The sequence below is a fragment of the Macrobrachium nipponense genome, chromosome 45 (genome assembly GCF_015104395.2).
Source record: "Macrobrachium nipponense isolate FS-2020 chromosome 45, ASM1510439v2, whole genome shotgun sequence".
Lineage (NCBI taxonomy): Eukaryota > Metazoa > Arthropoda > Malacostraca > Decapoda > Palaemonidae > Macrobrachium > Macrobrachium nipponense.
Window position 1 is genome coordinate 19,643,427 of NC_061105.1, and position 12,500 is coordinate 19,655,926.

Genomic DNA, 12,500 nt, shown 5'->3' on the forward strand with positions numbered 1-12,500 from the left:
AGTTCTTGAGATCCTTTTGATTTTTAGCCTAATTGAAGTTAACTGAAATATGTGATTTAGAATTTCACAGAGAGAGAGAGAGAGAGAGAGAGAGAGAGAGAGGGTGGGGGGGAGTTGGGTGGGTTCGTAATAAGGCTGGGGAATTCTGTAGTGAGATGTGAATACTGGCGATTATATATATATATATATATATATATATATATATATATATATATATATAATTTATATCTATATATATATGCATTAAACTACAAATTTCTTTAACATCCGCTTCACTCTACCTCGGAATTAATAAATTTTCATATATGTTATCCGAAGGGGAATTTCTAGGTTGATAATAATTTCCGTCCTCTCGTGGATTCGAACCTGCGCCCAGCGGACAGAGAGACATCAGGACTTCAGTGAGTTACCGACTCGGCCAACAAGGTAGAGCGAATTGGATGTTAGAGGACATTTGTAGCTCGATACATTTATAGATGAATGACGGTGATGTGATAACAATTCATATCTATATAGATATATATATATATATATATATATATATATATATATATATATATATATATATATATATATATATATATATATATATATATATCAATGAGGAGATGGACATAAAGACTTGATGAAAGGATCAATTTATTCCCGACGTTTCGTAATGTCTTCATTACATTTTCGAGGGCTGTACAATATAGATAGCATAAAATAAATTACAATAAAGCTAAGAATTTGAGATTTAAAAGTTGCACAATGATTACAAACTTAATATATTAAAAATACTAAAAGACACCTTTAAAAACAAAAAACGTAAACTAAACAGGACAAAAATTATTAAAAAAGTAAAAAAAAACCCAATGAAACAAAAAAAAAATAATAAGACATATTCAAGTAAAGTAAAACTGGACCAACCTATTCAGCGGCAATGCCAAGACTGGAGATAAAAGGAAGAAACTAAGAAAGGTACAGTGTGCCAGCAGAGGTTTGACTATTCAACAAGGGGACGAGTCGTTTAATCATTAACGATTCTAAAATTGTCAAATCGTGGCTGTTGGAAGCTCGTCCTACAACTGTAAAGTCCTTGTTTTCCATGGAGATTTTACATATTTTCGAATGATTTCTAATATTAGAAAACTCTGGTTTGCAATTTTGCTGCCTGTCCTATAACTTACTCCACGATGTGAATCTATGTGTACCTTCAGAAGCCTCCTGGTGGATCCAATATAAGTTCCTAAATTCAAGTTTAAAGATCGTTTGTGCCCTTATATGTTCTCCGGGTGTGTGTATAGCTATAATTGTCCTAAATGTAATTTAGGAACTTATATTGGATCCACCAGGAGGCTTCTGAAGGTACGCATAGATTCACATCGTGGAGTAAGTTATAGGACAGGCAGCAAAATTGCAAACCCAGAGTTTTCTAATATTAGAAATCATTCGAAGATATGTAAAACCTCCATTGAAAACAAGGACTTTACAGTTGTAGGACGAGCTTCCAACAGCCACGATTTGACAATCTTAGAATCGTTAATGATTAAACGACTCGTCCCCTTGTTGAATAGTCAAACCTCTGCAGGCACACTGTACCTTTCTTAGTTTCTTCCTTTTATCTCCAGTCTTGGCATTGCCGCTGAATAGGTTGGTCCAGTTTTACTTTACTTGAATATGTCTTATTATTATAATTTTTGTTTTGTTTAATTCGTTTTTTTTTTTTTTTACTTATTTTAATAATTTTTGTCCTGTTTAGTTTACGTTTTTGTTTTTAAATGTGTCTTTTTATTTAGTATTTTTAATATTTTTAAGTTTGTAATCATTGTGCAACTTTTAAATCTCAAATTCTTTGCTTTATTGTGATTTATTTTATGCTATCTATTTTTTACAGCCCTCGAAAATGTAATGAAGACATTACGAAACGTCGGGAATAAATTGACCCTTTTATCAAGTCTTTATGTCCTTCTCCTCATTGATGTATATCCGGCTGTGGCCACCGCTGTTTGGATATAATATATATATATATATATATATATATATATATATATATATATATATATATATATATATATATGAGAGAGAGAGAGAGAGAGAGAGAGAGAGAGAGAGAGAGAGAGGTAACAAACCATTTCCATTTTGTGAAGAGTGGATCCACTCAATCAAGAACCGGCATTCACAAAAATCTCTTCCCCACCCCCACCACCCCTTTCTACAAAAGCGCATCTAACACCACCCACATTTCCACCCTTATTACCCCTCTCTCTCTCTCTCTCTCTCTCTCTCTCTCTCTCTCTCTCTCTCTCTTTCAAATATGAAAACACGTATTCTAACGAACTTCAATTAGGAATGACGAGTTTGACTTAACGAGATAATATTGAAAAGGATCTGAGAAGTTAGAAGCTGCTATCTCATTAGAATGAAGGATTTGGGATCCTCTCGTGTTGGAGAAATCCGTCAATTAGAAGACCACTTAGAAAAATAAAGAAAGAAAGAAAGACAGTCGATAGTAGATTAATTACCGATTTACAAGTTGCTTCTGTCTGTCTGTCAGTCTATCTGTCTGTCTGAGACTACCTGTTTGGGAGCAACGATGTTCAATTAATGGGACAAATTTTTGGCCCTAAATTTTATTTCAGCACAATTGCGAATTCATTGCGACGAAAAGGCTAATTGAAGTTCGCATAATCTCGCTGTAATTAGTAATTAATCTAACAACATATGTCATTGCAGCTGTGGGAGAGGATATTCACATACATGAGTGTTGAACATAATATATAACAGAATACAGAAACATATATAAGTAGAATTTAGGCCTAAAGGCCAAGCAAGTGCTGTGACCTATGGTGACGAAGTTATTCAGCGCCGAGTATGAATGAAATTGACAGTAAAAAGGTTTAAAATGTGTAACATGAGAGTAAGAAGGTTTAATGAATGGTACAACATAAGAGTAAAAAGGTTTATTGAATGGTGTACCATGATAGTAAGAAGGTTTAAAAGGTGTAACATGAGAATAAAAAGGTTTAAAAGGTGTAACATGATAGTAAAAAGGTTTAAAAGGCGTAACATGATAGTAAAAAGGTTTAAAAGGTGTAACATGATAGTAAAAAGGTTTAAAAGGTGTAACTTGATAGTAAAAAGGTTTAAAATGTGTAACATGAGAGCAAGAAGGTTTAATGAATGGTACAACATGAGAGTAAAAAGGTTTATTGAATGGTGTACCATGATAGTAAAAAGGTTTAAAAGGTGTACCATGATAGTAAAAAGGTTTAAAAGGTGTAACATGAGAGTAAAAAGGTTTATTGAAAGGATTATCATTATAGTAAAAAGGCTTGAAAGGTGTAACAGGAGAGTAAAAAGGTCTGAAAGGTGTAAGAGGAGAGTAAGAAATTTCGAAATATGTAAAAGGAGAGTAAAAAGGTTTATTGGAAGATGTAACAGGTGAATAAAAAGGTGTATTGAAACTTGTAACAGAAGAGTAAAAAGGTTTGAAAGGTGTAACATGAAAGTAAAAGGTTTGAAAGGTATAAAAAGAGAGCAGAAAGGTTTGAAAGGTGTAACAGGAGAATAAAAAGGTTTATTGAAAGGTGTAACAAGAGGAAATCCTTTTGCAGTTTCACTTTGAAACAACACTTAGGAGAAGGTTGAGGATAGCAACATGAACGGAGGTAAAGTAAAAGGAATGAAAGGTCTTGTAGCAGCAGCTAAGGGCCATAAAAGGAACGCTGCAAAGAACCTTCTTAAGTATTGCTTACAGTGCACCGCATGAAGTGAAGTTGTGTGACATCAAATCTATAACTACAAGATCAATCATTAATATGTCCGTTGCAATTACATCTACTGACGACTTACTGAAGGGCATCTATGATCCGGGGTTTTCCCCCACCACCACCACCAACACTTCCTCCAACACTGCCTCGACCACCACCACTGACTCCTCCAACAGCACCTCCTCCTCCTCCTCCTACTCCCTCTTCGTCTCTTGCGTCACTGACGAACATCCAGGTGAAATTGACATCGGCTGGGTACGCGTATACGACGCACGTCAAGGAGATAGTCTCGCCCACCAGCGCCCCTACGACACTTTCGTTGACCGCGCAGATGGGCACGTCTGCGGGGGGCATGAGAATGGGGAAAACATTACGGATATTCAAGGTCATTTGTGACGAGGTTCTAAACAATTCTGTTTCAAGAAAACAAATATTATTTTCAGATTGTTAGAATCTCGGGTGATGGATAAAATGCAAATTTCTGTCTTGTGATGAGAAAATGATAGAGAAAAATATGATGATTTTTGCTCTAAGCAATTAATTTCTTAGCAACTCTGTTTGAAGGAAATGATCATTATTTTCAGATGGTCAGAATCTCGGATGACGGATGAAGTGCAAGTCTTCTATGATGAGAAAATGATAGGATAATATGATGATTAGAAAATGGTTATCAGTTCTAAGCAATTCGTTTCTAAAAAAAATTGTTTATAGGAATTATAACCACTTTCTTGGCCAAACAAGAAATAAACTTCAATCATTATAGAACTGTTCGCAATTCTATTTCATTTATAATTATTCTTTTGCATTGACTTCAGGTAATATGTCTGAATTTCATTTTTCACGTTAACGTTCTTCCACAAAAGCCTTAATATCATTCTCTCGAGGCTTTGGTTGGTTGGACATGTCCAGAGGTTTACAACAGGCCCCTTATTCCCTTTACTACTCTACTGGCCGGTTATTGGTCGCCATTGGGCGGAGGCTAGTCCTGACATAAAGTTGCTAGGTCAGTCTAAACAAACCAGCTAACCAGATTAACTTTCTCCTACGCTCCTGAAGGAGAAAGTAAATCTTAACTTTCTCAAGATATTAACTGTCACTTGATTTCTCCTGACGAACGGGACAGTCACCTTTAAGTTAAGGCAATCCAGGTTCTTATAAGATATACTTTAAAAACTACTTAGAAAGAAGCTTTTTATCAAATATACTTAAAAAAACTGCCAGGTTCTTATAAGATATACTTTAAAAACTACTGAGAAAGAAGCTTTTTATCAAATATACTTAAAAAAACTGCAAGGTTCTTATAAGATATACTTTAAAAACTACTTAGAAAGAAGCTTTTTATCAAATATACTTAAAAAAGCTGCCAGGTTTTTGTAAGATATACTTTAAAAACTACTTAGAAAGAAGCTTTTTATAAAATATATTTTAAAAAATGCCAGGTTTTTATAAGATATACGTTAAAATCTACTTAGAAAGAAGCTTTTATAAAATATACTTGAAAAAAACTGCCAGGTTTTTTATAAGATATACTTTAAAACTACTTAGAAAGAAGCTAACTATAAAATATACTTGAAAAAACTGCCAGGTTTTTATAAGATATACTTTAAAAACTACTCATAAAGAAGCTTTTTATAAAATATACTTAAAAAACTGCCAGGTTCTTATAAGATATACTTTAAAAACTACTTATAATAACTTTTTATAAAATATACTTTACTGCCAGGTTTTTTATAAGATATACTTTAAAAACTACTCATAAAGAAGCCTTTTATAAAATATACTTAAAAAACGGCCGGAATTTATAAGATATACTTTAAAAACTACTTATAAATGAGCTCTTTTTAAAAAATATTTAAAAAGCTGCCAGGTTTTTATAAGACATACTTTAAAAACTACTTATAAAGATGCTTTTTATAAAATAACTAAAAAACTGCCAGGTTTTTATAAGATATACTTAAAAACAACTTATAAATGAGCTTTTTATAAAAAATACTTAAAAGGCTGCCAGGTTTTTATAAGATATACTATAAAAACTACTTATAAAGAAGCTTTTTATAAAATACACTTAAAAAACTGCCAGGCTTTTATGAGATATACTTTAAAAACTACTCATAAAGAAGCTTTTTATAAAATATACTTAAAAAACGGCCAGGATTTTATAAGATATACTTTAAAAACTACTTATAAATGAGCTTTTTATAAAAAAATATTTAAAAAACTGCCAGGCTTTTATAAGATATACTTTCAAAACTACTTATATCAGAAGCTTTTTATAAAATATACTTTGAAAACGGCCAGGATTTTATAAAACATACTTTGAAAACTACTTATAAATGAGGTTTTTATAAAAAAAATATTAAAAAAACTGCCAGGCTTTTATAAGATATACTTTAAAAACTACTCATAAAGAAGCATTTTATAAAATGTACTTAAAAAATGGCCAGGATTTTATAAGATATACTTTAAAAACTATACTTGTAATGAGCTATAAAAAATATTTAAAAAAGCTGCCATGGTTTTTATAAGATATGCTTTAAAAACTACGTATAAAGAAGCTATTTCTAAAATATTCTTAAAAAACGGCCAGGATTTTATACGATATACTTTAAAAACTACTTATAAATGAGCTTTTTATAATTTTTTTTTAAAAACGCTGCCAGGTTTTTTATAAGATATACTTGACTTAAAAAACTACTTATAATGGAGCTTTTTAAGAATATACTTAAAATTCTGCCAGGGTTTTATAAGATATACTTTAAAAACTACTTATAAAGAAGCTTTTTATAAAATATACTTCAAAAATTGGACATAAAGTTCTTTTTATCTGATATATGTGCAAAAGCGATTTGCATGAATTTCGTTCCACGTACCATCATGTAACAAACGATATGAAACTGGAGAATGGTGAAATATTTCTAACAGCAGAAGAAAATGCGATGACCACGATTTGCATAATGCTGAGCATTAACGAGTTTTGAGAGAGAATCATTTTTGTTGCGAAAAAAAAAAAAAAATTCCCTGGAAGCTCTTTACGAAAGTCGTTAATTAATCTGTCTCATTCATTACACAGTCTATTTTTAGAAACAAGATCGTTTTCATTAAACACGAGAAAAACAAGAAGAAGAAGACAGAAGAGAAATTGTTGAGGGAAGTTCCATCATTTCTCTTCATGGTAACGTCGGATTAAGGAAGGAATTCCTGATTTATGAAATATTTCGAAACACACGAGGCTTCTTTTTTTTCTTCTCAATTTCTCAGACAGGTATATATATATATATATATATATATATATATATATATATATATATATATATATATATGTATATATATATATATATATATATATATATATATATATATATATATATATATATATATATATATATATATTACCTTCATAAAAAAGAGGAAAATATTAAGAAGAAATAAATTAAACCTTGAAAAAAATCACGTAAAATGTGAAACACCTTCTTTTCTCTGTATTACACAACAACAGAATGATTCACAGTGGTGGCATATCATTCTTTTAGCTTTTACATTTTACCCCAAGGTGCGTGGAGGAATGGAATCGTTCTTTTAGCTTTTGGCATTTTCACCTTACGTGTGACAAGCAAATAAGTATTTTGAACTTTTATGTCCTACATTCCCACATTTTCTAAGAGGATTTTCGCGTAATGAACGTTACTAAATAACAGTTAAAAAGCTAAATTTCCCTTTTTATATAAAATTTAGATTCAGAAAACCCTGGTTCACCTTTTGCAAAAGTTCGAACGGAATTGTTGCTTCAAATATTCACTACAAGAGTTCACCATTAATAATTTATGGCTGAATAAAACTGTGATAATCTTATAATCTCTACTTAGAACGATTCATCAATGACGTATGTAAATTTGTAGATAAGAGAATTTACAATAAATCAATTTCCAGTCTTTAAAATGACTCACACTGGCGTACTTACACTTATTCGAACCTGAACTTAATGTTAACAAGAAAAGAAATCAAGCTACTATTACTACACACAAACACACACATATTCCCTAAGTAAGGCCACAGTATCTTATTCACAAGAGAGGCAAAGGAGAGACCCAGTTTTTATGAATGAAAATCCAAATCTTTCATGAATGAACTCATAGTAGCAGACTGCCGGTAAATCGCATTCCCTGATCATGGCCACACCATCTGTGACAGTAACTCATTCAAAAAGACACCATGAGAGACCGTTTTATGAATGAATAACCGAGACTTTTCTGAGAGGAACGAGTAGACTAGTCGTAAATCTTTACACACACACACACACACACACACACACACATTCCCTAAGCAGGGCTACACCACCTATAATCTTAACTCATTCACAAAATAAACTACAATGAACCCAGGTTCATGAATGAACGTCCAAGTCTTTTCTGAATGGAACTCATGGTGGTAGAAGCAGTAGTGGAAAACTGCTCGTAAATCCACACTTATGCCTGACTTACACCACCTATGACATTAACTCATTCACAAAAGCAACCACGAGAAACCCAGGTTCATGAATGAACGTCCAAGTCTTTTCTGAATGGAACTCGTGGTGGTAGTAGTAATAGTAGTAGTAGTGGAAGACTGCTCGTAAATCCTCACTTACACCTGACTTGAACGGAGATGTTCTTGCTGGTGGAATCTCCCTGGACGTTCGAGGCCTTGCACTGATAGTCCCCCGAATGTTCTCTGGTCACGTGTTGGATAGCCAAGGTCGCCTCTTTCAGGATCGTCGTTCCGCTGGTGTTTGGGTTCAGCGCCACGCCCTGGTCGGGGTAAGATTGAGTGGCAGATGGCGTTTAAAGGGTTAATTATTCTTCTGCGGAATGGTGTTTTTTTTTTTTTTTTTTTTTTTTTTTTTTTTTTTAAGGGGCTTGTTTTGATGTTCAGAGACTGAGAGAGAGAGAGAGCAAAAGCTATTTTATGTAAAATTTTTATTTTACAGAAACAGTACACAAATACATACATACACATACATATAATATGTAAAATATATATATATATATATAATATACGTATATATTATATATAAGTATATATATGAATAATATATAAAATATAATATTATATATTATATATATACATACATATATATCTAATATATATATCGTTATATATAAATATATGTATATATATATACATATATATATATATATATATATATATATACTATATATCTATATATATATAATCATACCATATATATATATATATATAAATATAATTATATAATTAATATAATATATATATATATCTATATATATATATATATCTCATATATAATATATATATATCTCTATATCTATATATATACGTACCCATATAGCTATATACTTATATATATATATATAATAATATATTAAATACACATTATTGATAAACTATTACAATGATATCTGTGTCTGTGTATGTTTGTGTACATGAAAGTATACATGCATATTTGTATTCCATGACAGGCATGCAACATGCAAGAGACAAGTCAATCATTTTATTTTATCATGAAAGCATTCGAGTTACTGAAAGGGCCCATATCCGAATCTACAAAATATAAAAATATTATACACAACATATGAATGAAATTCAGGCGAATCGCGCGAACCGAAAGAAAAAGTCAACATTCCTTTTCATATGAGATATAAAGGAAAATTTTTATATAAAGTTTAACAAAAAATATTTAAAAAAAATAATATTTTAAAACTGAAAGAATCAGCCATTTCCACGACAAACTTTCGGGGCAAAAAACACAGCAAAATCCAGATTCGCAGATTTGGAGAGAGAGAGAGAGAGAGAGAGAGAGAGAGAGAGAGAGAGAGAGAGAGAGAGAGGTGAGATTAAAAAGTTTATTTTTATTCTTTTTCCTCGAGAGACACATTTGAGGAGAAACATCTTCACAAGTTCATGAAGATGGGGGTTGCGGGGGGGTTGGTTGCTGCGGGACTTTCCAGAACAATGACGATCATTAGTTTTTTTTCTGACAATAAAAAATTTAAGGATGAAATTTTTCAAGGAAAAAAAAAAAAACAGGGGAGTGGGAGGGGTTAGTGCATGGGAGTGGGTGGAGGTTAAAGGCGGTTGGTTAGTAGCAGGAGAGGGGGGTGGGAAGAAGAGGAGGGGGAAGCTTTCCAGAACACTAACGATCATCAGTTTTTTTTCTGGCAATGAAAAATTCCAGGAGGAAATGACCAAGCAAAGAAAAAAGCACAGGGGACATGGGGGGTGTTAGGGGTGGGGGCTTCTGGTAGGACGCGAGGGAGGGGGGGGGGGGGGAGGGGGAGGGGGGATGGGAAAAGGGAGGGTGGAATTACCCACAACACTAACGACCGTCAGATTTTTTTTTTTTTTTTCCACAGACAATGAAAAAAAGTCATGAAGGAAATTCGCCCCCACAAGAAAAAAAAAAAACTACAAAAAAAAAATATATAAATCACTATTTTTCCCCTTTTTTCCCTGACAATAAAAAAGTTACAGAAGAAAATTCTGCTGCCTCCCCCCACACAAAAAAAAACAGCACAAAAATTAAAATAATAAAAAAAAAAAATCTAGGTTCTTACATTCTGGAAGAATTCAATTTTATACGGAGGGGGGTTAGAGTCCACGATGCATTCCAGGAAGAGGTCGCTTCCCTCTGTCAGGAGTTCCAGACGCCTTGGCCACCCGAGGCTGATTCGCACGTGGGGCCGATCTGGAAAGAGAGAGAGAGAGAGAGAGAGAGAGAGAGAGAGAGAGAGAGTGAGAGAGAGAGAGAGAGAGAGAGAATTAGTCTTTAATTTTGGACCTTTTCCCAAAATATGAGGCAGGGTTCGTGATTTTTTTATTCAATAAAAAAAAAAAAAATCAGCGATTTATTTAATTTTTTTCATTCATTTAATTTTGTTGATTTATTTGTTTATTTTTTTATTTGTTAGATGTTTTTCTTTCCTTTTTTCCCTCAAAATGTATTTTATGACAGAATTACAATTGATTTATCTTTTATGTTTCCAGTTCTGGCCGAAAGTATGTACTTGCAATTTTTTTTTTGTATCAAAATAAATAGATGCAGCACAATTATGCTTAAGTTTTTATTAACCTCCAAACCATATTTTTCAGTTTGCTTGCTTTCAAATTAAGAAAAAAATTTTAATCAATGATATAATCACTTGATTAAATCAGTTTGATTTAATCACTGACAACCCCGATATGAGGTGACAAAGTTCAAATTTGAAACACGGACAATAGGCACCCCAAAAGTTTCATCCTTTAACTAAAAATAAACCCACGACTCCCCTTTCCTAATATATGCAAGACATTTCAAAGGTGCATTCTGTAACCCGCAGGCACGCTGCAAAATATAGTACTGCATTCTTTCACCCCTTCGTCAGGAGAATCACCAGCGCTGGTATTTTTAGACGTCCTCGTCGGCGTCTCCCGTCCGAGTATCACCACATTTACCGCGAAGACACGAGAGTGTGTGTAAAGCGGCTCGTATTTTCCCTGACGTAACGGTGGTGACAAAGTTTTCTGGAGGAAAAATTTGTCAAGACATATTCTCGGTAAAATAAAAAAAGGTCGGGAAAAAGAAAAAAAAAAAAAAAAAAAAAACAGAGGAAGAGATTTAGTAGAGATTCAGTAACCTTTTTTTTTTTTTTTCCAGTCGGTGTTGCTTGCTGGCAAGATTCTTGTTTTTTTTTTAACTCTTGCCCGGTAAAAGGGTTTGCTCAAATAGCATCTATCTTGCTGCATGAATAAGGGTGTATCATCTGAATAATAATAATAATAATAATAATAATAATAATAATAATAATAATAATAATAATAATAATAATAATAATACAGATTTTATTGAAAGTAATGGCCATTTCAGCCGCGTTTATTTTGTATAGAAGTTTCTCTATTCTTCTTATTGCTGACTTTTCTTCCGTACTCAAGTTGGCTTTCAAAACGCCAGATGCGGGATTCATGTCAAAAAACGCGGTTCATGTCAATTTCAATAGATCATACAAAACTCAATTTTGCATAATATATTCAATTTGACAAATGCCCTGTTTTTGACATGAATCCCCCATTAGGCGTTTTGTTGGCCATCTGGAGTAAGGAAGAAAAGTCAGCAATAAGAAGAATAGAGAAAATTCTATTCAAAATAAACGGGGCTGAAATGGACATTATTTTCAATAAAACCTTTATTAATGAAGGTCTTCTTCCATTATTATTATTCTATTATAATAATAATAATAATTATAATAATAATAATAATAAGTAATAATAATAATAATAATAATAATAATAATCATAATAATTAATAATAATAATAATAATAATAATAATAATAATAAATAATAATAATACTAATAATAATAATAATAATAATAATAATAATAATAATAATAATGGTAATGCACCATATTCTTTGGAGGATTAAATTTCAAGTCAATGGCCCCTGTGGCGGCTTGTTCCTTGTGAACAGGGTTCTCATCTTCTGAGTAATAATAATAATAATAATAATAATAATAATAATAATAATAATAATAATAATAATAATATAATAATAATATATGAAGGTAGGAGACCCTCTCTCAAACATGTTTTGCTGCCATCATCTTTAACAAAATAATAATAATAATAATAATAATAATAATAATAATATAATAATAATAATAATAATAATAATAATAATAATTACTCCTTGAAATGAACGACCAGCAAAAATAATCCCCCGACGCGTCTCATTTGCATAAATTCAATACGACAGCCATT

At 31.9% G+C, this 12,500-nt stretch overlaps 1 protein-coding gene across 1 annotated transcript in view; it reads right to left on the minus strand.

The window, feature by feature from the left end:
• The window catches only part of LOC135214441 (hemicentin-1-like), a 77,014-nt gene that overhangs the window by 12,231 nt on the left and 52,283 nt on the right, over positions 1 to 12,500 (minus strand). The window contains exons 9-11 of the mRNA XM_064248731.1: positions 10,322 to 10,452; positions 8,377 to 8,536; positions 3,835 to 4,093 (exon numbers count right to left, since the gene is read on the minus strand). Of these exons, the coding sequence (XP_064104801.1) occupies positions 3,835 to 4,093; positions 8,377 to 8,536; positions 10,322 to 10,452 (550 nt within the window). The remainder of the gene's footprint in view (positions 1 to 3,834; positions 4,094 to 8,376; positions 8,537 to 10,321; positions 10,453 to 12,500) is intronic.